Below are 27,909 nucleotides of genomic sequence, written 5' to 3'. Positions count from 1 at the left end.
TAGCCAGAGTAACTTCCAGAACAGAAAAACACCCTGCCCACACAGCTGCTTCGCCCTAACCAATCTCCCTCCAAAATAGACACTCCGCCTACATTCCATCCTACCTAAACTAACTTCAAGTCAACACCAGTGCCCTGTCAGTACCTCTACCCCAATGAAACCAAACCTCTTCTAAACCTCTATCTAACTATCACCAGGCATCATAGCAGCCAAGCCACTTCCAAGCCAATGACCCATCCATACCTACGTCTAAATCAGACCAATGCGTCATCCAACCGTCCACCAAATTCAAGCCAACACCATTCCAAATTAATGCTCTGACCAACCCAAAGTCCATCCGACACTCCCACCCTGTTGACAGAATACGCACTGAAAACAAATCCCTACTTTGGAAGCACTGACCAGGTCTCTTCAGTGTGCCTACCCCAACCTAACAGCATAGAGCTCTCAAATGCACTTCCCCCTGAAATACACACCGCGCTGCCTGCTCCTGGGGCTCTTCGGCAGTCGGAGGGAGCTGCACAGTAACCTCTGTGTGGATACGGTTGTTGATCAAGGGTGTCTCAGGCCTGAGTGCTCCTGCACTCTGATAGGAGAAGCCGTGTCCTTCCCTCATACCCATAAAGCCCCTCGGTGAGGACAGTGAGTAGTTTGTCCTTTCTCTCAGAGTTGGTACTATGTATGACAGATTTCAATGTCATGTCAGAGCCACACGTTCTGTGAAGAACAGGAGTTTATTTAAATGTAGGTCACATGGGCAGTCACAGCTATGAAACATCCCAAGGACAGAGGAGGTGACACCTGTTGGGGCCAACACACCCCCCTAAAGTATCTATGGGGTGCGGTATAGGAACCTAGAATATTATTTGGGATGGGCGACGGCCCTCTTCAAGGAATAATCACAACCCTTGTCAGGGTGAACCCTCCAAGTCACTAAATTAATCTGCGCTTACCCCCCCCCCCCTGGTAGCCAGGTGCAAGAGGAACAAATGAGGGACGGAATGTTGAACAATCCAAACATTCACCCCCAGCCACAGATCTGGGTTAAAATCATCGTTCTTTTGCTCACCACGCAACCCCAGTTAAGACCCAGACATATGAAAATCAGTCCAAACCGGTCCCACGATCCTTGTTTCTGGTCCAGGGAAGACCTGGCTTGGCAGTTCGGCTGGACTGTTCCCATGAGGCACAGGGTCAGACTGATCTGCATATGGCTAGGTCCAAACTGGGATGGGGAAGTGAGCTAAAGAATGATGGATTATACCGAGATGTTTGTGACTAGGGACGAATGTTTGTATTGTTCAGCATTCCATCAATAATTTGTTCATTTTGCTTTTGTCGCCCTAAGTGGGAAGGGTCTGCCCAGAAGTGGGTCTCTTGCTCACTTTGCCACTGGACTTAAGCTAGCCTGGCTGTTGAGTGGTGATGCCCCAAAACCGGTCCCAGGATGCTGGTTTCTGATCCAGGGAAGACCTGGCTTGGCAGTTTGGTCTGAACTGTTCCCACGAGGCACAGGTTCAAGACTCAGTTGCATATGGCTGGGTGCAAACTGAGGTGGCAAAGTGAGCTAAAGAATGATGGGTTAAACCAAGATCTTTGTGACTGGGGGTGAGTGTTTATATTGTTTAGCATTCCATCCATCATTTGTTCCTACTGTTTTCCCCCTGGTAGCCATAGCACAGAGCAGACAGGCTTAACTTACAGCAATGTGTAAAGAATTTATGCAGGACTAAAACAGTAGTTAAGTCAAAATGCAAAACAATAAAAATCCCAAATCGAATTAGAAAAATAAAGTACAAAGTTTTTTTCCATTATAAAACGCAGAAATGTACAGGAGTCGAACAAACACCTCCTAAAGCTTACTCCAGGCAGAAGAAAAATGTGAAAAACATAACATACCAACGGAGGAAGAGGGCTGGCATGAAGCCCCCATAACTAAGTACACTCAATCAAGCAGATATTTATAAAGTGCTGCAAATCACCCACGAGGGACTCAAGGCGCTGGAGTTGTTTTGTGCTGCATGGTGATATATTCATTCAAAGAGCTAGGTCTGGAGTCCTTTCCTGAATCCCCGGCGCTATGAGGCGGTCCTGGGGTGCAGGGGAAGGGAGATCCATGTCTTTGCTGCCAGGTGCGAGAAGGAGCGTCCTCCGCTGCTCGCTTGGCGAATCCAGGGTGTGTCTGCAAGGAAAAGGGAGCATGATCATAGGTGTCTGGTCGGTTGGTGGAAGGTCAAGCGTTTGTTCATGTAGCTGGTCCTATGTTGTGCAGGCCTTTGTATGCCTGGGTTAGCATCTTAGATTCGGAGCCAGTGTGGCTTCTTGAGGTGCGGTGCGATGTGAGTCCTTCTGGGGAGGTCGAGGATGAGTCTGGCCGCTAAGTTTTGTGTTGTCGGTAGTTTCTTCAGGAGGCGTGCAGCGATTCCTATGTAAAGTGTGTTCCCATGGTCCAGCCTGCTGGTGATGAGGTCCTTCGTGACGGTCCTTCTGGTGTTGACTGGGAGCCACCTGAATACCTTGCAGAGCATTCATAGGGTGTGGAAGCCGGGGGATGAGACTATGTTTACCTGTTTCTTCATAGATAGCTTGCTGTCCAGGATGAAGCCGAGGTTGCAGACGTGGTCTTTCGTGGTGAGGGGAGGGCCCAGTTCTGCAAGCCCCCATGTGTCGTTCCATGGCGAGGTGTTATTCCCAAAGACGAGGACTTACATCTTGTCCGTGTTTAGCCTGAGACCGTTGTCCTTCATCCAGTTGGCGAAGTCCATCATACATCTGTGGAAGTTGGCTCTGGTGCCGTAGGACAGCGAGACAATGAGCTGGGTGTCGTTGGCGTAGGAGATGATGTTGAGTCTGTGCAATCTGATGGTGTTGGCGGGGATGGTTCATGCAGGTGTTGAAGAGGAGGGGCTGAGGGAAGATCCCTTTTGGCTTGCCAGATGATCTTCTTGGGTTCTCTAGTGAGCGGTGAGAGACGGAGTCTCTGGGCTCCTCCGGTGAGGTTTGAGGCGATCCATTTGAAGGTGTCTCCCTGGATTCCAATGTTGTAGAGTCTGTTGATCAGGATGTGATGGGAGACAGTGTCGAAGGCGGCTGACAGGTACAGGAGGATGGGGGCAGCAGACTCTCTGCTGTCAAATAGGGTCCATGTTTTTGTTGGTGTCTGCGATCAAGGCTGTCTCAGCGCCGTAGTTGGCTTGAAATTCAGATTGAGAGGGGTCCAGGAAGTTGTTATGTACCAGGTGTTCAGTGAGTTGCTGACTGATTGCTTTCTCGAGAACTTGATCGATCCTGGATCAAACTCTTGCTCAGTGTCCTCTTAGCAGCCAGGGGAGAACAAAAAGTGGTAAAAGAGGGCGAAGTAGAACACATTCAATCCCAACCCTAAACTAACTTATAAAGGTCCTGCAAGGTCACCACGTCAGTGACAGATGAACGCTCCATGGTGCCTCCACCAGGCATCAGCCACCCCAGAGAGACAGGTGAACTCACTGAACACAGGAACCAGGCATCACCATAGTGACAGGTGATCTCACCAATCACAGCCACCGCCAGAGAAACAGATGAATTCACCAATCACAGGATCCAGACATCCCCACAGTGACAGGTGAACTCACTAATCACAGTCTCCAGCCACCCCCGGAGTGACAGGAGAGCTCACCAATCAAAGCCACCCCCAGAGAAACAGATGAATTCACCAATCACAGGATCCAGACATCCCCACAGTGACAGGTGAACTTACCAATCACAGGCACCAGCCACCCCTACAGAGACAGGTAAACTCACTGAACACAGGAACCAGACATCCCCATAGTGACAGGTGATCTCACCAATCACAGCCACCCCCAGAGAAACAGATGAATTCACCAATCACAGTCTCCAGCCACCCCCAGAGTGACAGGAGAGCTCACCAATCATAGCCACGCCTAGAGTAACAGATGAACTCACAAATCAGAGCCACTTCTACGGTGACAGGTGAGCTCACCAATCACAGACAGAGGACACACCTAGAGAAAAAGAGGAACTCACCAATCACAGGCACCTACTACCCCTAGAGAGACAGGTGAACTTGCCGATCACAGGAACCAGACATCTCCACAGTGACAGGTTAATTCACCAATCAAAGACATGAGCCCCTTCGATCACCCCCACCAATTAGAAGCACTAAGCACCCCAAGAGAAACCGATGTACTCACCAATCACAGCCACCAGCCACCGCTAGAGAGACAGGTGAATTCTCCGATCACAGGATCCAGACATCCCCATAGTGACAGGTGAGCTCACCAATCACAGCCTCCCCTTGGGAGACAGATGAACTCAACAAACACAGCCACCAGAGGCCCCTAGAGAGACAAGTGAACTTGCCGATCACAGGAACCAGACATTCCTATAGTGGCAGATGAACTCAACAATCACAGCCATCCCCAGAGAATAAGATGAACACACCAATCACAGGGCACTAGCCACATCTAGAGTGACAGGTGAACTCACCCATCACAGCCACCAGACCATCCCTAGCGTGGCAGATGAACTCACTGCGCCCAGCGCCAAGACCCCTGGCCCCCGCAAATGCCACGACACCCGCCTCCACTACGACTCCAGCACCCTCCATGCACTCAACACAGGACGCCCACACACCTGCTTCCTGGCCGCCCCGAAGCGCACGCAAGTCCCTTCTCCTGCCGGAACTGCAGCTTCACCAGCATCCGGCCTGCCAACCCACCTACCAAAGAACCCTACTACCTCAGATGCATCCTTCTCAACACCCGCTCCGCACGCAAACACGCCCATGAACTCTGGCCCCTACTCGATCCAACACCCCGGACGTCGCCTTCCTGACGGAGACCTGGCTGAACCCCTGCTCGGCACCGGACATCACCATAGCCGTCCCAGAAGGTTACAAGATCACCCGCAAGGACTGCACCAACGGAATAGGAGGAGGAATTGCCATCGTCCACAGAGACACAAAATCTCGACACACGCCGACGACACCCTCAGCACCGCTGAACACTTGCACTTCCATATCCACACCGACCCAAACACCACCCTCAGAGGAACTCTGATCTACAGACCCCCCGGGCCCCGACCACAGTTCAGCTATTCCATTGACGACTTAGTCAGCACACACGTCCTCGCCTCCACGGACTACATCCTCCTCGGGGACCTGAATGAACTTTCACTTCGAGAACAACAACGACCCCAACTTACCCTGATCGACAACCTCGCCAACCTCCGCCTCATACAACTCGTCACAACACCCATCCACTCCACCGGCCACACGCTTGACCCCATCTTCACCGCAAACCTCGTCTCCTGCAACCACACCACCGAACTCCACTGGACCGACCATCTCTGCATCCACTTCACCTTCAGGAAACCCACCACGCACCACAGCACTCAACAGAACCCCCGCCGCTGCTGGAACAAAGTCACCAAAGACCAGCTAACCACCACCCTCGCCCAGAGCCCACCCGCAGACCCGACCGACCCCGCCGCCCGCAACCTCAGACAGTGGATCGACAACTGCGCCAACACCCTTGCCATGCTCAAGGAACTCTCCAACAGCCACACCAGAAAGAAAGCAAGCTGGTTCTCTGAAGACCTCCAGACTTCCAAGCAAACCTGCCGAAAGCTAGAGAAGAACTGGATCCGTGAACAAACACCGGAAAGCTACACAGCCCACAAGAATGCCACCCACAGACACTACCACCTCATCAGATCCGCCAAACGGGCCTCGTTCAAAGACTACCTAGACAACAAGGCACAAAACAGCAAAGAGCTCTTCAACATCGTGAAGGAACTCTCCAACCCCAGCGCCAACACCAACGACATCCCACCTACGCAAGACCTGTGCGACTCACTGGCCACCTTCTTCCACCGCAAGATCACAGACATCCATGACAGTTTCAACACCCCCCGACCACCCCGGCAACCACCGAGACCCCCGCCCCCACGACCACCACCCGCACCAACTGCCTGATCTCCTGGACCAACATTAACTATGACGATACCAGCAAGATCATGAACTCCGTCCACTCCGGATCCCGGAAGACCCTTGCCCACACCACATCTTCAACAAAGCCAGCACCACCATCGCACCCCATCTCCGGAAAGCCATCAACATCTCCTTCGAGACAGCAACCTTCCCGGAGAGCTGGAAGCACGCCGAGATCAACGCCCTACTCAAGAAACCCAAGGCGGACCCCAAGGACCTCAAAAACTTCCGGCCCATCTCCCTGCTCTAGTTACTGGCGTAGGTAATCGAAAAGACCGTCAACAAACAACTGACCAGATTTCTCGAGGAGAACAGCATCCTGGACCCGTCCCAGTCCGGGTTTTGCAACAACAACAGCACCAAAACTGCCCTCATCGCCACCACCGGTGACATCAGGACCCTGCTAGACAACGGAGAAACCAATGGCCCTCATCCTCCTGGACCTGTCAGCCGCCTTCGACATGGTCTGCCACCGCACACTACGAACACGCCTCCACGACGCCGGGATCCAAGAGAAGGCCCTGGACTGGACCACCTCCTTCCTCTCCGTCTCCCCCCCTTCCGCTCCGAAGCCACAGAGATCATCTGCGGCATACCCCAGGGCACATCCCTCAGCCCAACGTAGTTCAACATCTACATGGCACCGCTCGCCCACATCACCCGACTGCACGACCTCAACATCATCTCCTACGCCGATGACACCCAGCTGATCCTTTCCCTCACCAAAGACCCCCTGACCGCCAAAACCAACCTCCACGAAGGAATGAAGGCCGTCGCCGAAAGGATGAGAAACAGTCGACTGAAGCTGAACTCGAACAAGACGGAGGTCCTCATCCTCGGATCCACATCCTCGGCCTGGGACGACTCCTGGTGGCCGACCATACTAGGAACTGCTCAGACAGCCACCGACCACACACGCAACCTAGGGTCATCCTCGACTCGACCCTCTCCATGACGAAGCAGGTCAACGCCGTCTCTTCCTCCTGCTTCAACACCCTTCGCATGCTCCGCCGGATCTACAAGTGGATCCCCACCGAAATGAAAAGGACGGTCACCCAGGCCCTCGTCAGCAGCAGACTGGACTACGGAAACACCCTCTACTCAGGAGCCTCGACCAAACTCCTGAAACGGTTCCAACGCATCCAGAATGCCTCCGCACGCCTAATCCTCAACATCACTCACCCAGCCACATCACACCTCACCTGAGAGACCTGCACTGGCTCACCACCCGTAGAGTGACAGATAAACTCACCGATCACAGTATCCAGCCACCCCTAAAGTGACAGGTGAACTCACCAATCACAGGAATCAGACATCCCCACAGTGATAGGTGAACTCACCAATCACAGACACCAGACATCCCCACAGTGACAGGTGAACTCATCAATCACAGACACCAGACATCCCCACAATAACATGCGAATTCACCAATGACAGACATGAGTCCCTTCAATCACCCTCACGAGTCACAAGCAACAGTCCCTTCTACCACCTCTAGCTTGCCTGATGAACTCACTAGTTCCTTCAGCTATCCCTACAGTGATAGGTGGACTCACCAGGCACAAGCACCAGTCCCTTTTGACCACCTTCAGTGTGACAGGTGAACTAACCAGTCCCTTCAGCTGCCCTCAAAGTGACAGATGACCTCACCAGGCACATGCACTATTCACCTCCAGTGTGACAGGTGAACTCACCAGTCCCTTCAGCTAACCCTACAGTGATAGGTAGACTCACCAGGCACGTGTACCATTTACCTCCAGAATGACAGATGAACTCACCAATCACGTCGAAGAAGAGGCCGGCCTCCACGTCCTGGGGCACAGTGAAGTCTAGCGCCTTGGTTCGTTGGACGTCATCACGTAACAACATCAGGGCCTTCCTTTGCGACACACCTCTGGCGAAGGAGCCCGCGTGACCCTTGACCTCCTCCACGTACCAGCAGTCCACCAGGGTGCCCAGGGATGTGGTCTCCACACAGCCGGCGACCCCCAGCAGAGCTGAAAGTGTATGACAGAGAGTTAGGGATTATGAGACATCTGACACATGCAAGTATAAAGCACTATACCAGGACCACAGCGAGTGGCGCTAAGCGTACTCCCACAGCCCATGGCGAGGCGTGGCACATACCTCTGGGACTCAGAGGTGGGAGTGCAACATAACCAGTGAAATCAGGTGTGAGGTGTGAGGTGCACCCGAGGCCAGTGTGAGGTGTGATTTGCCTCAAATAATCGGTACAAAAGGGGGTGGTGATGGACGGAGCATCTGAATCAATCAAACACTCACACCCAGTCAAAAGATCTGGGTTTAATCCATCACCGTTCTTTAGCCCACTCTGCCACCCCAGTTCAGACATGGCTATATGCAAATCAGTCTGACCCTGTGCCTCATGGGAACAGTCCAGCCCGAACTGCCAAGCCATGTCTTCCCTGGACCGGAAACAAGCTTCCGAGGACTGGTTTCTGGCATTCCAGCCGTCTTCAGCCCGGCTTGCTTGAATCCAGTGGCAAAGTGAGCAAGGGAATCACGTCTGAGCATACCCTGCCACACTTATGGCGGCCAAAAGCAGTACAAAAGGGGGTGGTGATGGACGGAGCATCTGAATCAATCAAACACTCACACCCAGTCAAAAGATCTGGGTTTAATCCATCACCGTTCTTTAGCCCACCCTGCCACCCCAGTTCAGATATGGCTATATGCAAATCAGTCTGACCCTGTGCCTCATGGGAACAGTCCAGCCCGAACTGCCAAGCCATGTCTTCCCTGGACCGGAAACAAGCTTCCGAGGACCGGTTTCTGGCATTCCAGCCGTCTTCAGCCCGGCTTGCTTGAATCCAGTGGCAAAGTGAGCAAGGGACTCACGTCTGAGCATACCCTGCCACACTTATGGCGGCCAAAAGCGGTACAAAAGGGGTTGGTGATGGAAGGAGCATCTGAATCGATCAAACACTCACACCCAGTCAAAAGATCTGGGTTTAATCCATCACTGTTCTTTAGCCCACTCTGCCACCCCAGTTCAGACATGGCTATATGCAAATCAGTCTGACCCTGTGCCTCATGGGAACAGTCCAGCCCGAACTGCCAAGCCATGTCTTCCCTGGACCGGAAACAAGCTTCCAAGGACCGGTTTCTGGCATTCCAGCCGTCTTCAGCCCGGCTTGCTTGAATCCAGTGGCAAAGTGAGCAAGGGACTCACATCTGAGCATACCCTGCCACTCTCATGGCGGCCAAAAGCGGTACAAAAGGGGGTGGTGATGGACGGAGCATCTGAATCAAACACTCACACCCAGTCAAGAGATCTGGGTTTAATCCATCACCGTTCTTTAGCCCACTCTGCCACCCCAGTTCAGACATGGCTATATGCAAATCAGTCTGACCCTGTGCCTCATGGGAAGACGGCTGGAATGCCAGAAACCGGCCCTCGGAAGCTTGTTTCCGGTCCAGGGAAGACATGGCTTGGCAGTTCAGGCTAGACTGTTCCCATGAGGCACAGGGTCAGACTGATTTGCATATAGCCATGTCTGAACTGGGGTGGCAGAGTGGGCTAAAGAACGGTGATGTATTAAACCCAGATCTTTTGACTGGGTGTGAGTGTTTGATTGATTCAGATGCTCCGTCCATCACCATCCCGTTTTGTACCGCTTTTGGCCACCATAAGAGTGGCAGGGTATGCTCAGACGTGAGTCCCTTGCTCACTTTGCCACTGGATTCAAGCAAGCCGGGCTGAAGACGGCTGGAATGCCAGAAACCGGTCCTCGGAAGCTTGTTTCCGGTCCAGGGAAGGCATGGCTTGGCAGTTCAGGCTGGACTGTTCCCATGAGGCACAGGGTCAGACTGATTTGCATATAGCCATGTCTGAACTGGGGTGGCAGAGTGGGCTAAAGAACGGTGATGGATTAAACCCAGATCTTTTGACTGGGTGTGAGTGTTTGATTGATTCAGATGCTCCGTCCATCACCACCCCCTATTGTACCGCATTCGAAGATTAAGATATTTTTATTTCTTCCTCCGGTTGAAACCTACGCCTAGGTAAGATTGCGGAGAGGACTTGACATAGGTTTGCATAATGGACCATCGGTGGGTTCTTTCTGTGAGTGCGGCCTTGTCTTCTACTAGAGATTGTTTTTTCACAGTCTTATTTACGATTTTTTTAAAACAATGATAGGACCCTGAGACCGCCCAAAGTTCCTCCAGGCCCAAACGCTCCTTTGATGCTATCAAATAGCTCATGTCTGTGCAGTCCCTATGTTATGTTATGTTAATTGAGTTTTTGAGCGCACAGCTGCCCCAGCAAAGGGGCGTCCCGGCGCTATAACAGGAAAAGGTAACATAACTAACCACACAGACAAAATAGGGGGTAATTAGTAAGGCAGAGGAAAAAAATAAGTTTTAACAGCTTTCCTGAAGGCCAAAAGGTCTTCTAAAGAGCGAATGTAGACAGGGAGTGCGTTCCACAATTTGGAGGCCAACACCGTAAACGATCGGCCACCTAGTCTACATTTTTGGAAACGAGGAACAAGTGCCAGATTTTGGCCGGCAGAACGAAGGCTGCGCGAAGGGGTGTACGAAGTCAGAAGGTGCTGGAGGATGGTGGGAGTGTCAGTTTTAAGAATTTTAAACGCAAAGCAAAGGGTCTTAAACTCTATGCGTCTAATTACTGGTAGCCAGTGAAATTTGAAGATTGTACTGCGGGCTGAGCAGAAGCGCGGCAAGCCCACCAGGGCCCTGGCTGCCGCATTCTGCACCCGTTGGAGTCGCAGGACTTCCGCCTGGTTGGCGCCCAAAAACAGTGAGCTCGCGTAATCGAGCCTCGATAATACGCTAGCTTGGATCACCATCTGGCAAGTGGGGGCATCAAAAAATTTGAGGATAGGCCTCAAACCACGCAAAATGCCGAAGCACATGGATGCCACCTTCTTAGTATGGAACAAGAAGGTTAGTTTGGAATCTAACCAGACGCCAAGATTTTTAAGTTCGGAAACAGGTTTTGGGGGAGGTCCCAGCTCCTTAGGCCACCAGCTAGCACCCCACAGATCAGGATGTTTCCCCAGTACCATCACCTCAGTTTTGAGGGCGTTGAGTTGTAAACAGTTGGCCGTAAGCCAACTAGCAACAGCCCTCAGACCATCCGCAAAGTTTGATGCCAGTTGGTCAGAGTCCCCGTTAAGAGCCACCACCAACTGGGTATCATCGGCGTACGATACCATAGTGAGACCCCAACTCTTCGCAACCTCCGCCAAAGGTTGAACGTAGAGGTTGAAGAGAGTGGGGCTCAACGCCGAGCCCTGCGGGACACCTTGGGTGATGGCATGAGGCTTAGATCTGAACGGTGGCACTACAACCTGAAAGGATCGTTCCGAAAGGAACGATTGGAACCAGTCCAACGCCCTGCCTGAGATACCTGCCTCACCAAGCCTTCGAATAAGAATGGTGTGGGATACAGTGTCAAATGCGGCACTGAGGTCCAAGAGGACCAGTGCCGACGTTTAACCTGCATCTAGTACTGAGCGGAGATGTTCAACCATATATAGGAGTGCCGTCTCTGTACTATGTCCAGGTCTAAAACCATTCTGTGTAGGATCCAGTAGGTGTGCAGAAGCCAGATGTTTTGTTAAGATGTTATTCACATGGGCCTCTGTGATCTTTGCCACCCAGGGAAGGAGGGAGATAGGTTGATAACTCTCCGGCTTCAACGGATCCAATCCAGGTTTCTTTATGATGGGCATGACACAGGCAGCCTTCCAGCTAGGTGGGACTGAACCGGTGGTAAGGGATTGCTCCACCAGATGGCGGATAGGAGGAAGGCAAAAGGACGCCGAGTCCAGAAACTGGGCCGGTCTCAAAGGGTCATCCGGTGAGCCAGACTTGACCTTGGCCGCTAGGAGATTAAACTCCTGTTCCGATGGTATGGGAAGAGAGGCCAAGCACTGAGAAGTACGCAATGTTAAGGTCGTACTGTCAGGGTCAGCTTTGGGAAAAGAGCGATAGATGGCATTTACTTTTTTCACAAAGAAGCTGGCTAACGACTCACAGTGGGCAAGGGAACAAATCTCCGTAACAGGAAGTCTGTTCACTATGAGCTCCTTCAAGACTTTAAAAACAAGTTTGGACGGGTTAGAGCTCGCCTGGAACTCCCGTGCATAGTAGTCAGCTCGGGCTATGTCGATGTATTTCATTCCATAGATAGTAATTCAATGTTCTTGCTTCGGTCCTTTTGACCCTGTACCAGTTCTTGGCATAAGCTCATTTCCGGGCTAATTGCTGGCTTTGTTGGCCAAATTCTAGCCTTATTTGGGCCGGCGAAACATACTTCGGTAGATTAAAAATCATTCTGGACGCTCTTGAGGCAGGGCTGTCTAGTAGAGCCTCATCTCTTCCCCTCAGGCACTCACTCCCATAAGTGATGGCCGGAATGAGCTTTGCTTGCCCGACTTGTAGAAGTCTAGTACGATTTGTCCGGTAGTTTTATGTTTTATAGATTTCATTGCTGCCGCAATAGAGTTGCCTCTTCTTTTGATGGCCTCTTTTTGTGAGTTGAATGTACCTCTATTGTCTATTATCACACCTAAGTATTTGCATTGGTCAACTACTTCTGCTGTTAAGTTAGCCATGTGCCAGCAAAAATGAGAGGGTTCCTTTCTTGGGTTGATCCTCATAACCTTTGTTTTATCACCATTGATGGTTAAAGCATTGCTTGCTGAATATCTGCTGGTTGTGTCTAATAGATGCTGGAGATCAGTAGGGGTTCAACTAACCAGCACAAGGTCATCTGCTTACAGGAGGTCAGAGAGTAGCAGCCCTCTGGTGTGAGATGTGAACCGTTCGTATGGTGTGGAACAGGTTTTTATTTTATTATGCAGCGCTGGCTGGTATAATTAGGTGGTGGCAGAGCGCTGTAGAGCAGTGTGATTTGATTTTTGATTTGATTTTGATTTATGAAGCACGTAGCTACCCAAGGGCGTCCCAGCGCTATAGTATCAGCCTAAAGTGCTCCTGAGGTGGGATTATTGGGGGAAGAGCCAGGTCTTCAGTAGCCTGCGGAATGACAGCAGGTTGGTTTCTTTACGGATGTTAAGGGGGAGGCTATTCCAGAGCTTAGGGGTGTTGTATGCGAAGCGGCGCCCGCCCGTGCGCGCTTTTCTTATTCTGGGGATGCTGGCAAGGAAAAGGGAGTCCGACCTGAGCTGTCTGGTGGATTTAGGAGGTTGGATGAGTGGTTTTAGTATGGGTGGACCTTTACCTTGTAAGATTTTATGGGAAATGCATAAGGTCTTAAAGGCGATACGCTCCTGGATGGGGAGCCAGTGAAGAGCTTTGAGAGAGGGCTTAGCCGAGCATCTTGATTTCATTCCCGTGAGGAGTCTTACTGCGGCATTCTGTACGTGCTGAAGTTTTTTTATGACAGCTACTGGGGCGCCCAGGTATAGGGCGTGTCCATAATCCAGTCTCGAGATGATAAGGCCCTGGATGAGAATTTTTCTAGACTGGGGGGGTGAGGTGGAGGATCTTCCGGGCAGCTCGCATGAGACCAAAGCAAGTGCCGGCTGTCTTTCTCGCTTGGGATCTGAAGCTGAGGTCCTGGTCAAGCCAAAATCCCAGGCTCTTGATTTCATTTTTTGGAGTGGGGGGGGGGGGGGGGTGCCCATGCTGGGTGGCCAGGCGAGGGATTTAGGGAGTCTGTGTGGGTTGCCTAGGAGCATAATCTCCGATTTCTCACCGTTGAGTTTTAATCGGGAGTCGCCCATCCATTTGGATATGTTATGCAGGCAGGTAGCTAGGTTCTCCATGGATTGGTCGGCCTGATTGATGGAGACGACTAGCTGGGTGTCGTGGGCGTACATGACCACTTTTACGCCAAATGGTGAGACTATGTCATCTATGGGGGCCATGTAAACTTTAAAAAGTGTGGGGCTCAGGGACGATCCCTGAGGAACCCCACATCGAAGGGGAAGAGCTTTGGAATGGCCATGACTGTCGGCCACTTGGAAGGTCCTATGCTCCAGGAACGATTTTAGCCAGGCCAGGGCGGTCCCAGAGATTCCAGTGTTGTGGAGATGGTGGAGGAGGATGGTGTGGTCCACCATGTCAAAGACGGCGCTCAGGTCCAGGAGGATCACTGCCACTGATCCCCCTGTGTCCAAGATGGATCTAGTCTCCTCTGTCACGGCCAGGAGGGCGGTGTCAGTCCCCTGTCCTGGTCTGAACCCTGTCTGGGAGTGGCAGAGGAGGTTGTTGGTCTCTAAAAATGTTGAAAGCTGTTCGTTCACGATTTTTTCTGCCACTTTGCTGATGCCTGGGAGGAGGGAGATAGGTCGAAAGTTTGAGGGATCTGTGGGGTCTAGGTGGGGTTTTTTTAAGGAGTGCGCGTACTATTGCACTTTTCCAGTTGGAGGGGACTGACCCTTGGGAGAGGGAGGCATTTATTAGCCTGGTTAGGAGGGGGGATATAGTAGGAGAAACTAATTTCAGCTTGCTCATGGACGCTGGATCTTTCAGGGACCCACTTTTCACATGATTGAGGGTGGCCTCCAAACTCTCGATGGAAATGGGAAGGAAGGCATCCAGGGAAAGGGCGTCTTGGTTGATGGGCCGAGCTGGAGGGTCGGTCGGGGGTGGAGTTGGGGGAAGGTCTTTAGGATCTTGAGAATTTTAGCTGAGAAGAACTCGGCGAGTTGGGAGCATCTGGCGCCGGTGGGATCCGCGGCAGGCTGCGGTTCGGGGACTTTCATAAGTGACCGTACTATACGGTAAGTCTCCTTGGAGGAGTTGGCTGCAGCTAGAATTTTCCCTTCGAAATAGGCAGTTTGCGTATTTTTATGAGGGTTTTATACTGTTTCATCGATGATTTATAAGTTTCTTTGCTGTTTGAGGCCCAATCTTTCCTCCAGAGGCGTTCGAGTTTTTTGCATTTTTTACGTAGCTCACACAGTTCCGGAGTGACCCAAGGGGACTTGAATGATCCCCTCTTACTGGGGAGGTGTTTGCAGGGGAGGACCGAATCTAGGGTTGTTTCTATCCAGGATCGAATTTGGGTGTCTGCTAGAGAGGGGTCCGGATCTAAGGTGGGAATGGAGGCTATCAGCTGGCTGGTTCAAGCGTCTGTGTCTAGTTTGTGCCACGGACGAGAGGGTGCTTGGGGTGGAAGGCTGTGGGTGGGTTCGGTGGTGATTGGGAGTTTGAGAAGGATCATGTGGTGATCTGTCCAGGGGATGGGGAGGGGTAGAGATGTGGTGAGTTCCGGGATGTTTGAGAAAATAGGGTCCAAGAGATGGCCCTTATTGTGGGTGGGGTGAAGATTTTTAAAAGGGAGGCTGAGTGCGGCTAGATGTTCTTTGAGGTCTCCCGCTAATTTGTTCCCTGGTTCATCAAAGTGAATGTTAAGGTCTCCTAGCACTGTGAAGTTGGAGGAAAGACAGGCTAGGGAATGTCCACCAGTCAGTTAGGGAACTGTCCGAGTGGGCCCGGGGGTCGGAAGATCAAAAGTCCCGACAAAGTTTTCTCCAGGGAAAGGTGAATGGAGAAATAAATGTTTTCGCAGTCAAGGATTGAGCTGTCCTTGAATTGGCAGGAGAGGTGGGCTTTGGTGATGATTGCTATGCCACCTCCTGGCCCTAAAGGTCTGTCTAGGTGTTTAATTAGGTAGCCCGGGGGTAAGGAGTGGACTATGTCTGGATCTGATGCCGAGTTGATCCAGGTTTCTGTTAGAAACAGCACTTCGATATTGTTATCCAATATTAGAAGGTTGATTTCGGTGCTGTGTTTGGGGATGGATCTGCAGTTAAGCAGGGCCATTTTGATTGTGCTAATTTTGGGGGGGGAGTGGGGGGTGAGTCTGAATGTGCAATGGTTGCATTTGTTCAGGCGCTCTTCGGGAGAGATTGAGTGGAGGCAGGGGTCGGGGGTACTAGACATGAGGTGCTGCTGTAGTGTACCTGCAGAGTACGTGAGGGGTGACGAGCTTGAAGGTGCAGAGGGACTGGGCCCCTGGCCCGTCCTAGCGCGGACGGGCGCAGACGGGCTCACATTTGGCACGCCTTCGGCACACTGGCGGCGCGCCCTCAGCGCGCGTCCGGCCAAGGCACATCCTTTTAGGGGGGAGGGGAGGGGCGTGGCCTCAGGGCAGTGGGCGTGGCCCGGCTTCCCGGGTAATGGCGGCAAATGAGCGATCTGACCCGCGGCAGCGTTTAGATCGGCGTGCGCGGGGTGGACTTTCAGCAAGTTAAGGAGGGGGAGTGCACAGGAGCGAGTGCAACACAGATAAAAACAACAATTAGCTTTCCAAATTTTGATTAAAAACGAGCGAGCGTTCCTCCCGGCTTCCGCCTCAGGAGATGCCTTTTGGGCTAATGCGGGCTCAGTGTGCAGCGCGACTTATGTAGCGACCAGGGGGGGCGTGGCCTCAGGGCAGTGGGCGTGGCCCGGCTTCCCGGCTAATGGCGGCAAATGAGCGATCTGACCCGAGCCAGCGTTTAGATCGGCTGCCCGGGTCGACTTTCAGCAAGTTAAGGAGGGGGAGTGCACAGGAGCGAGTGCAACACAGGTAAAAAACAACAGCTAGCTTTCCAAATTTTGATTAAAAACAAGCGAGCGTTCCTCCCGGCTTCCGCCTCAGGAGATGTCTTTTTAGGCTCCATCAACTTGCATGTACAAGGTACAGCTAGAACAGCCGAGGGTGAGGCGTGTGGGTGCACGACTCGAGCAGCAAGCAGGGCCTGTGGGTGATTGCTACGTCATCGAGCGAGGTGCATGGGTGCGCGACACGTGCAGCGAGCGAGGCGTGTGGGTGCGTGGCACTTGCCGCGAGCAAGGCGTGTGGGTGCGTGGCATATACAGAAAGCGGGCCTGTGGGTGCGCGACACGTGCAGCGAGGTTGTGGGTGCAAGTCATATACAACAAGTGGGGCCCTGGGTACACGATATGCATAGAAGAGGGGCGTGTGGGTGCAGGACACACATATGCAGTGTGTACACGATAGGGGCAGCGACAGTGCTTTAAATGGAAAGATAGAAGTGCAGGCACTAACTATCCAGAGGACCTTTTTGCTTCAGAGAAGTGCCAGCCCGCTCCCATTAAATTTACTGCAGCAGTGCTGAGAAGTGCTGATACTATCACATTAAATTTACTGCAGCAGTGCTGAGAAGTGCTGATACTATCCTATTAAATGTATTGTAGCATTGCTGAGAAGTGCAGGTACTCTCCCATTAAATGTATTGTAGCATTGCTGAGAAGTGCTGGAACTCTTTCATTAAATGTATTCTAGCAGTACTGAGGAGTGCTGGTACTCTCCCATTAAATGTATTGTATCAGTGCTGAGAAGTGCAGGTACTCTCCCATTAAATGTATTGTAGCATTGCTGAGAAGTGCTGATAATATCCCATTAAATGTATTCTAGCAGTACTGGGAAGTGCTGGTACTCTTCCAATAAATAAATTGTAGCTGTGCTGAGAAGTGCAGGTACTCTCCCATTAAATGTATTGTAGCAGTGCTGAGGAGTGCTGGAACTCTTTCATTAAATGTATTCCAGCAGTACTGAGAAGTGCTGGTACTCTCCCATTAAATGTATTGTAGCAGTGCTGAGAAGTGCAGGTACTCTCCATTTAAATGTATTGTAGCAGTGCTGAGGAGTGCTGGTACTCTCCCATTAAATGTATTGTAGCAGTACTGAGAAGTGCTGGTACTCTCCCATTAAATGTATTGTATCAGTGCTGAGAAGTGCTGATACTCTCCCATTAAATGTGTTGTAGCAGTACTGAGTAGTGCTGGTACTCTCCCATTAAATGTATTGTATCAGTGCAGAGAAGTGCTGGTACTCTCCCATTAAATGTATTGTAGCAGTGCAGAGAAGTGCAGGTACTCTCCGTTTAAATGTATTGTAACAGAACTGAGAAGTGCTGATACTCTCCCTTTAAAATGTATTGTAACAGAGCTGAGAAGTGCAGGTACTCTCCCTTTAAATTTATTGTAACAGAGCTGAGAAGTGCTGATACTCTCCCTTTAAATGTATTGTAACAGAGCTGAGAAGTGCTGATACTCTCCCTTTAAATGTATTGTAACAGAGCTGAGAAGTGCTGATACTCTCCCTTTCAATGTATTATAAAAGAGCTGAGAAGTGCTAACAGAGCTTAGAAGTGCTGATACTCTCCCTTTCAATGTATTGTAACAGAGCTGAGAAGTGCTTATACTCTCCCTTTAAATGTATTGTAACAGAGCTGAGAAGTGCTGATACTCTCCCTTTAAATGTATTGTAACAGAGCTGAGAAGTGCTGATACTCTCCCTTTAAAATGTATTGTAACTGAGCTGAGAAGTGCTGATACTCTCCCTTTAAATGTATTGTAACAGAGCTGAGAAGTGCTGATACTCTCCCTTTCAATGTATTGTAAAAGAGCTGAGAAGTGCTAACAGAGCTTAGAAGTGCTGATACTCTCCCTTTCAATGTATTGTAACAGAGATGAGAAGTGCTGATACTCTCCCTTTAAATGTATTGTAACAGAGCTGAGAAGTGCTGATACTCTCCCTTTAAAATGTATTGTAACAGAGCTGAGAAGTGCTGATACTCTCCCTTTAAATGTATTGTAACAGAGCTGAGAAGTGTTGATACTCTCCCTTTAAAATGTATTGTAACAGAGCTGAGAAGTGCTGATACTCTCCCTTTCAATGTATTGTAACAGAGCTGAGAAGTGCTGATACTCTCCCTTTAAATGTATTGTAACAGAGCTGAGAAGTGTTGATACTCTCCCATAAAAATGTATTGTAACAGAGCTGAGAAGTGCTGATACTCTCCCGTTCAATGTATTGTAACAGAGCTGAGAAGTGATGATACTCTCCCTTTCAATGTATTGTAACAGAGCTGAGAAGTGCTGATACTCTCCCTTTCAATGTATTGTAACAGAGCTGAGAAGTGCTGATACTCTCCCTTTAAAATGTATTGTAACTGAGCTGAGAAGTGCTGATACTCTCCCTTTACAATGTATTGTAACAGAGCTGAGAAGTGCTGATACTCTCCCTTTCAATGTATTGTAACAGAGCTGAGTAGTGCTGATACTCTCCCTTTCAATGTATTGTAACAGAGCTGAGAAGTGCTGATAATCTCCCTTTCAATGTATTGTAACAGAGCTGAGAAGTGCTGATACTCTCCCTTTCAATGTATTGTAACAGAGCTGAGAAGTGCTGATACTCTCCCTTTCAATGTATTGTAACAGAGCTGAGAAGTGCTGATACTCTCCCTTTAAATGTATTGTAACAGAGCTGAGAAGTGCTGATACTCTCCCTTTCAATGTATTGTAAAAGAGCTGAGAAGTGCTAACAGAGCTTAGAAGTGCTGATACTCTCCCTTTCAATGTATTGTAACAGAGCTGAGAAGTGCTGATACTCTCCCTTTAAATGTATTGTAACAGAGCTGAGAAGTGCTGATACTCTCCCTTTAAATGTATTGTAACAGAGCTGAGAAGTGTTGATACTCTCCCTTTAAAATGTATTGTAATAGAGCTGAGAAGTGCTGATACTCTCCCTTTCAATGTATTGTAAGAGAGCTGAGAAGAGCTGATACTCTCCCTTTCAATGTATTGTCACAGAGCTGAGAAGTGCTGATACTCTCCCTTTCAATGTATTGTAAAAGAGCTGAGAAGTGCTAACAGAGCTGAGAAGTGCTGATACTCTCCCTTTCAATGTATTGTAACAGAGCTGAGAAGTGTGTGGCAGCCCGGGATGAGACAGATCCCGGGCACACACAGTGCCGCACCCGAACGTTTCACAGGTCTTTAAAAGACCATTTGAATGTTAATTAGGCCTTGCTGTTGTTTCACTCCTTCTAAGAGCCCCTGCAGCTCCACTCTGCCTACTGATTAAAGGTTCAGCCCCCCCCCGAAATGTTTTCTTAGCCCCCCCCCCCGAAATGTGGCTCTAGTTGCGCCTCTGACTCTCGCAGTAAATGTCTTGTAGCAGTGCGGACAATGAACTAGGAGTGGAGCCTGCAGCTTAATTTGACTCAAACCTCACCCGGCCGGACACGGAAAGGATTGACAGATTGACAGCTCTTTCTCGATTCTGTGGGTGGTGGTCCATGGCCGTTGTTAGTTGGTGGAGCGATTTGTCTGGTTAATTCCGATAACGAACGAGACCCCTCCATGCTAACTAGTTACGCGACCCCCAGCCCTCGGTGGATGATGGGATTCCATCCTTTAAAGTAGAAGTTTTTCCATGTTTCAGTGGGATCCGTCCGCTTGTACTGTCTGTGCTCATGAACCCTCTTCAGGGAGTTTGATGGACCCGCAGACTTGTTGTTTGATATATGATTGTGTTGGGATTTCGTTCCCGCAGGTCTTTAAACCATTCCCCGAGACCCTCCATCTATCAGTGTTTTGTTGTTTCAGGTGTGAGGTTAGCAAACCCAGGGCATAGTAAGGTTACTAGTAAAGCCAGAACTTCAGCTGTGGATTCACGCAACGAGGAGGCTGAAATATGTAACGGCGCGTCACTTCCTGCTTCCGGGGCGATGTAGGGGAAGGTTCCACCGCTGGACCTGCTTTTCCATATGCGTGAGTTGTGAGTAAGTAGGAGTCTTGCCACCGTGAGGTGACTGGGAGGCTTGTGAGAGCAGATGGTATTGTTGAGGTATGCTGGCCAGAGTGCCTTGAAGGTTTGGGTGAGGAGCTTGAAATGTGTTCATTTGGGTATGGGTCGCCAGTGCAGCTCCTTGAGGTGAGGCATGTGAGTGTCGTGGGAGGGCGGAAGTGATTCTGGCGGCCAAGTTCTAGATGCTCCTGAAGCAGGATCCCGTTTTACCATACAAATGCACTAAACAAATTCCTGCCCTACACCTGTAGCATGAGACCCTTATAGGCCCTACGAGCCAGAATATAGGGATATGTTAAATTGACCATTCTCTCTAAAAACATTCACTAGATTCCATAGGCCTCACATCCACCTAGGAACATACATGTCCCCATGTAAAGGAGTTACAGGCTTCAGATCACTGTTATCTTGAAAAACAAAGATACCAAGCCCCACTGGTCTCAAACTGGCATTTCTGTTGTACACTGCACAGTGAACCAACACAGACACAAAAACACCCCTGAGCTAGAGCAACAACATGAGGCAAGACGTGGGTGGAGGCCAGCTGGTACATTTTATTATTTGAGGTGTGTCTTTTAGACACTTGAAAATCTACTATAGACTGTATGAAGCTATTTGTTGAAATGAAACTTTGCCTTCGACACTTTTTGTTTAACTTTGTTCTTGAATAAAATTGGCACTTCAACTCAGTGCCTACATTTCACACAAGTGTCTTATTGCTTTTAAATAGCAGCACACCTGCTAAAATTAAGCAGGGTGAAAAAACCACCCTGCAACATTCCGCAGTCTCCTGATGAGATGCTTGTTGTTCTCGGTGTAGAGGGCGACCTTGTGGTCTAGCTTGCTGGTGATGAGAGTGTGGGTGATGATTTTCTGAGTGTTCCCTGGGCGCCATTTGAAAATGTTCCCAGTATCTTCAATCCGCAGACGCATAAGGCTCTGAAGGCGTTGACTTGAGCTGTGATGTTGAGTTTGCAGTCGAGGATGATCCGACGTCTCTTGGTTTGTGTTACTTACGTCTGAGGTAAGTCTCGATAATTAGCATTACTGCCACTGTGGGTTTATCGTTCCACACTGCATCACCCGTGTGGGCTCTTTATCGAACTGAGGTATGACCAGCCCATTGCGAGTAGAGGTGGTTGAACAAAGAGTGTCACTGAATGAATGCAGAAGGGGAGAACCAAACTATGCAGCAGAGTTGACTTATGCAGCAAGATAAGGCAGATTATGTGGTGCAATAAAACACATTTTGTATAGCATTAGTTTGTTATGTTTTTTACTCTTGTTAGCACTGTAGGGGCCTGGGCTGCACCTCATTAGTGCAGATTTAACACAGAAGTATAGCAATAAACAACTGAAAGGTGAACAGTCAACCTTTGCAGAGGGTCTTCAACTGCGCGGGAACATGTACTGTAGCATTATTTAGTAACTTTTTTATCTCTGTTTATTAGCATTTATCAGTATAGCACAAAGAGTATTTCAGGAGAATTTAAAGGACACATGATCGGCATCTGGCTAACTGACCCCACCATGAAACATACCATTAACTCCCCCCCTCCCCCCCACCCCCAACAGTCCCACCTCCTCACCCACGACAGATGGCATTATTTCAAGTTTGTATTATGGCACCCATGTTTCTGTACCACTCCCCCCGTCCCCATTGCCACCTCTCAGTACGATGGCGTGCATTCACTCCCCATAGGGACCGCCTTCCCTCTGGTCACTCCGATACGCCTCACGGCCACCTCACCCAAGCCATCCACACCACTGAAACCCCCGGGACTTACCTCTGGTGGGCCCTGCCACTTAGTCACAGGCCTTGACTCCTCGCCAAGGGTGCCAGAACCGTTCAAACTTGCAGGGACATCCCCACGATCTATATACCCGCTCCTCTGCCCGCATGCACCGATGGAGGTTCGACTCCCACTCCGGCAGTATTGGCAGGACCGGTCTTCCTTATCACCTGGCTAGATCTTTTTTTTTTAAACAGAGTTTTTACATAGCATGAACTTGACCCGGTATCGGGTATCAGCGCGCTTTACATAGCACCAGTTGCGTTACATGAGGACACATTCATTTTTGTTAGGCACGGGGAGATTGAGTGATTTGCCCAGAAACACAGGATGTTCAGCGTCCTTGCCGAGACTCGAACCCGGTTCTCCAGATTCGAGGTCGACCGCCCTAACCGTTAGGCCAACTCCTCTCCCCTCCCCTCCTCACAACTGCAACCAGCATCAGTCGCTTTACTCGTGTTCTTCATTGAGGTCCGGATGGGCACTTTGGGACAAGAGAAACTTGGGAAAATGGCGTGAAATTCCCACGTGTGGACTTTCAAAACAGAAGGAGTCTGAAAAAAATTTGAAAAGCATATGGACATAAATTTTCAAAATAAGGAATGACTAAAGGAGTAGAATACGCCGAACTGCAAACATTTTGCTGTGCACTGGTTGGGGGGAAAGGTCTCCCTGTATACTGTGGTTACGCTTCCCTGTGTGCCATGCCCACAAGACCCACTGCCCTGGCATACCTCGGTAACCCCTCTAGCTGGGTGATCTATGCCAGTGGTGTGGGCACAGGTGCATGAGCCCTGTGCCCATACAGTACCCAAAGCCATTCCTGGGCACTGCAAGTGCAGTCATACCATTAAGAGAATATGGTGTTGGGAGATTGTCATTAAGAACTCCACAGCACCATAATGACTACACTGAAGGCTGACAAGTTTGATACCAAACTTCTCAGCACATTAAACCCGCACTGATGCCAGTGTGGGATTGAATGTAAAATGCACCACAGAGGGCATCTTAGAGATGCCCCTTGAAACCTAACCTACAATCCACGTCTGGGCTGAGTGGCTGCCGAGGCTGCCACACAGCAGATATGGGCCGCTCTCCTGGGCCTGCAACCATGCACATCCTGGGCGAGGTGCTAGGTCTCTGCCCCCAGGATGGGCAGGTGGAAGCTTCAAAGGCATTCCGCCTTTGTGAGCTTCTCCAGGCCACTTGCTGTACTCAGCAACTGGCCCCCACCAGTTCTGACCCTCACTCAGGTGTACGGGAGGTGGGGGTAGGTGACGGGAGGTGGGAGCAGGTGTATGGGAGGAGGGGGCAGGTGTATGGGAGGAGGGGGCAGGTGTATGGGAGGAGGGGGCAGGTGTATGGGAGGAGGGGGCAGGTGTATGGGAGGAGGGGGCAGGTGTACAGGAGGTGGGGGCAGGTGTATGGCACGTGGGAGCAGGTGTACGGGAGGTGGGAGCAGCTGTACGGGAGGTGGGAGCAGGTGTACGGGAGGAGGGGGCAGGTGTACGGGAGGAGGGGGCAGGTGTACGGGAGGAGGGGGCAGGTGCACGGGAGGCGGGGCAGGTGCACGGGAGGCGGGGCAGGTGCACGGGAGGCGGGGCAGGTGCACGGGAGGTGTGGGCAGGTGTACGGGAGGTGTGGGCAGGTGTACAGGAGGAGGGGGCAGGTGTACGGGAGGCGGGGGCAGGTGTACGGGAGAGGGGGGCAGGTGTACGGGATGAGGGGGCAGGTGTACGGGATGAGGGGGCAGGTGTATGGCACGTAGGAGCAGGTGTACGGAAGGTGGGAGCAGGTGTACGGGAGGAGGGGGCAGGTGTGCGGGGGCAGGTGTACGGGAGGTGGGGGCAGGTGTATGGCACGTGGGAGCAGGTGTACGGGAGGTGGGAGCAGGTGTACGGGAGGAGTGGGCAGGTGTACGGGAGGAGGGGGAAGGTGTACGGAGGTGGGAGCAGGTGTACGGGAGGAGGGAGCAGGTGTATGGGAGGAGTGGGCAGGTGTACGGGAGGAGGGGGAAGGTGTACGGAGGTGGGAGCAGGTGTACGGGAGGTGGGAGCAGGTGTATAGGAGGAGTGGGCAGGTGTACGGGAGGAGGGGGAAGGTGTACGGAGGTGGGAGCAGGTGTACGGGAGGAGGGAGCAGGTGTATGGGAGGCAGGGGCACGGGAGGTGTGGGCAGGTGTACTGTAGGAGTGGGAAGGTGTATGGGAGGAGGAGGTGGGGCAGGTGTACAGGAGGTGGGGGGCAGGTGTACGGGAGGCGGGGGCAGGTGTACTGTAGGAGGGGGAAGGTGTACGGGAGGAGGAGGTGGGGCAGGTGTACAGGAGGTGGGGGGCAGGTGTACGGGAGGCGGGGGCAGGTGTACGGGAGGCGGGGGCAGGTGTACGGGAGGCGGGGGCAGGTGTACGGGAGGTGGGGGCAGGTGTATGGGAGGCGGGGGCAGGTGTACGGGAGGAGGGGGCAGGTGTATGAGAGGAGGGGGCAGGTGTATTAGAGGAGGGGCAGGTGTACGGGAGGCGGGGGCAGGTGTACGGGAGGTGGGGGCAGGTGTACGGGAGGCGGGGGCAGGTGTACGGGAGGCGGGGCAGGTGTACGGGAGGCGGGGGCAGGTGTACGGGATGTGGGGGCAGGTGTACAGGAGGAGGGGGCAGGTGTACAGGAGGAGGGGGCAGGTGTATGAGAGGAGGGGGCAGGTGTATGAGAGGAGGGGCAGGTGTACGGGAGGCGGGGCAGGTGTACGGGAGGTGGGGGCAGGTGTATGGGAGGCGGGGGCAGGTGTACGGGAGGAGGGGGCAGGTGTATGAGAGGAGGGGGCAGGTGTATTAGAGGAGGGGCAGGTGTACGGGAGGCGGGGGCAGGTGTACGGGAGGTGGGGGCAGGTGTACGGGAGGCGGGGGCAGGTGTACGGGAGGCGGGGCAGGTGTACGGGAGGCGGGGGCAGGTGTACGGGATGTGGGGGCAGGTGTACAGGAGGAGGGGGCAGGTGTACAGGAGGAGGGGGCAGGTGTATGAGAGGAGGGGGCAGGTGTATGAGAGGAGGGGCAGGTGTACGGGAGGCAGGGCAGGTGTACGGGAGGTGGGGGCAGGTGTATGGGAGGCGGGGGCAGGTGTACGGGAGGTGGGGGCAGGTGTACAGGAGGAGGGGGCAGGTGTACTGTAGGAGGGGGAAGGTGTACGGGAGGAGGAGGTGGGGCAGGTGTACAGGAGGTGGGGGGCAGGTGTACAGGAGGTGGGGGGCAGGTGTACGGGAGGCGGGGGCAGGTGTACGGGAGGCGAGGGCAGGTGTACGGGAGGTGGGGGCAGGTGTATGGGAGGCGGGGGCAGGTGTACGGGAGGCGGGGGCAGGTGTACAGGAGGAGGGGGCAGGTGTATGAGAGGAGGGGGCAGGTGTATGAGAGGAGGGGCAGGTGTACGGGAGGCGGGGGCAGGTGTACGGGAGGTGGGGGCAGGTGTATGGGAGGCGGGGGCAGGTGTACGGGAGGTGGGGGCAGGTGTACAGGAGGAGGGGGCAGGTGTACAGGAGGAGGGGGCAGGTGTATGAGAGGAGGGGGCAGGTGTACGGGAGGAGGGGGCAGGTGTACGGGAGGCGGGGGCAGGTGTACAGGAGGAGGGGGCAGGAGTATGAGAGGAGGGGGCAGGTGTACAGGAGGAGGGGGCAGGTGTATGAGAGGAGGGGGCAGGTGTATGAGAGGAGGGGGCAGGTGTATGAGAGGAGGGGGCAGGTGTACGGGAGGAGGGGGCAGGTGTACGGGAGGTGGGGGCGAGGGAGGGGCATCTTTCCCTCCTGTGCTGGGTTTGGAGATGAGGGATCTCGGCCTTCCGATGAGATGGGGCCACAGATGAGTTTTCATCTCAAAAGTGAAAGTGAAAGGAGCCCGAAACCTGCAGCTGGAAATCCCCTGAATGAGACACTGGGGCCGAGGGAGAAGAGACACTCGGGGACAGGACGGAAAGAGACGGGGGGGGGCACGGGGCGGAAGAGACACCTGCTGTTAAGAGAGACGGAGAAACTGACATCCACCGCAAAGGGAAGGCAGTTCAAGTGGGAAAGAGACCTCAGATCCAGGAAGAGACAGCCATGCTGGGGGTGAGAGGCCGCCAAGGGATTCATTCTCATGAAGAGACGCCCGAGTAGACAGAGTGAGAGACCCCTTGATGCAAGGAGGGACGCAGCCCGGGAAGAGACAGCAAAGAGGACTTTAAAACGACCATGAGGGAGGGAGGGAGAGATCCCCGCCCCCCCCCCTCCCTATCTCAGAGACTCACCCGCAGCAGCGCTCAGCAGCAGAGACACTTTGTAGATTGTGGAGGGCGGCGCCATCTCGAGGGTGCTGAGAAGAGGACGAGAGACGCGCAGGGGCCGTGTGATCCTCGGCCTCCAGGAGCCGTGTGATCCTCGGCCTCTCAGGCTGTCTCCGACGCTTGGAGGGCCAGCGGCTGCGTTGTCTCTTCCTGTGCCCCGACCGTGCTGCCGTCGCTCTCTCTATGACTACAGGAGGTGGGGAGGGAGCTGGTAAACACACGAAAGTTCTTTCACTTTCACTTCTGAGCGTCCTGAAGCCAGGGCCTGCCATGCTTCGCTTGCCTTTTTTATTTATTTATTTTTATTTATTTATGCGTTTTTGTATAGCGCGGTCTTTACCCAAAGGCGTCAGAGCGCTTCACAATAGAAACAGAAAATTACAAATGAACAAAATACAAAAGCAGACGATAAGTTACATGAGGTAAAAGTGACAATTGTGAGAAAACAAAATACATGGGGTAGCAAACGGTGCATTACAGGAGGGAAAAGTGACATGTGTGCAGGTTACAAGAGAAAACAAAGTACATTTAGAGGTATAATACTGCAATATATGCTAGACACTCAGGCACAAGAACAAACTACGTAGGCAATGGTGGCACTTGTGCAAGTATGAAAAGCAAACAAAATGTGAGAGGAAGCAAGCCGTGTGTTACAAGAGAAAAGTGGCGTGTGCCTGTTACAAAAGAGAACCAAACACAGGTAGAAGGATAATACTGCAATAAATGACAAACACTCCAACCACAAGAGCACACTGGGAAGGCACTTCCATAGTCATGGAGTCATGGAGAATAGTCTTCCTTCAGATAATACAGAGGGCGTGAGTTACTTTAGGAGGTGTCTTTGGAGGAAGAGAACTTTGAGGTCCGTTTTGAAGACCTGGGAGGAGGTGGTGGTCCGGAGCTGAGGCGGAAGTGAGTTCCATATTCTCACTGCGTTGCCTGAAAAGGATTGGGCCATTGATCTTGAAAGTGGGAGGTTTAAGCAGTAGGTTTTCCGCATTTCGTGAAGGTCTCGAGCCTCCAGAGAGTGTCAGCTTGTTCGCCAAGTAGCAAGGAGAGGAGGAGTGCAAGGCTTCGTGGGTGATACAGGCAGTCTTGTAGATAGATCTTGCCTCGATGGGAAGCCAGCGGAGGGTGGATAACATCGGTGTGATGTGGTCGCTTCTTTTGACCCATAAATGAAACTAGCTGCTGAATGGAGAACAGATCTAAGGGGGGACAAGTGGGATTTGGGGAGGCCAGTAGGAAGAGAAT

General features: G+C 52.0%; 1 protein-coding gene across 1 annotated transcript in view; it reads right to left on the bottom strand.

Moving 5' to 3' along the window:
- The window catches only part of TAPBP (TAP binding protein), a 110,149-nt gene extending 83,305 nt beyond the window's left edge, over positions 1–26,844 (bottom strand). The window contains exons 1-2 of the mRNA XM_086920617.1: positions 26,620–26,844; positions 7,771–7,989 (exon numbers count right to left, since the gene is read on the bottom strand). Of these exons, the coding sequence (XP_086776743.1) occupies positions 7,771–7,989; positions 26,620–26,674 (274 nt within the window). The 5' untranslated portion in view covers positions 26,675–26,844. The remainder of the gene's footprint in view (positions 1–7,770; positions 7,990–26,619) is intronic.
- Positions 26,845–27,909: the final 1,065 nt, after the last annotated feature.

The sequence above is a fragment of the Lissotriton vulgaris genome, chromosome 5, assembly GCF_964263255.1.
Source record: "Lissotriton vulgaris chromosome 5, aLisVul1.2, whole genome shotgun sequence".
In the NCBI taxonomy this organism is placed as follows: Eukaryota; Metazoa; Chordata; class Amphibia; order Caudata; family Salamandridae; genus Lissotriton; species Lissotriton vulgaris.
Note: the sequence above shows the minus strand (reverse complement) of the source record. Positions and strands in the feature narration are given on the sequence as shown.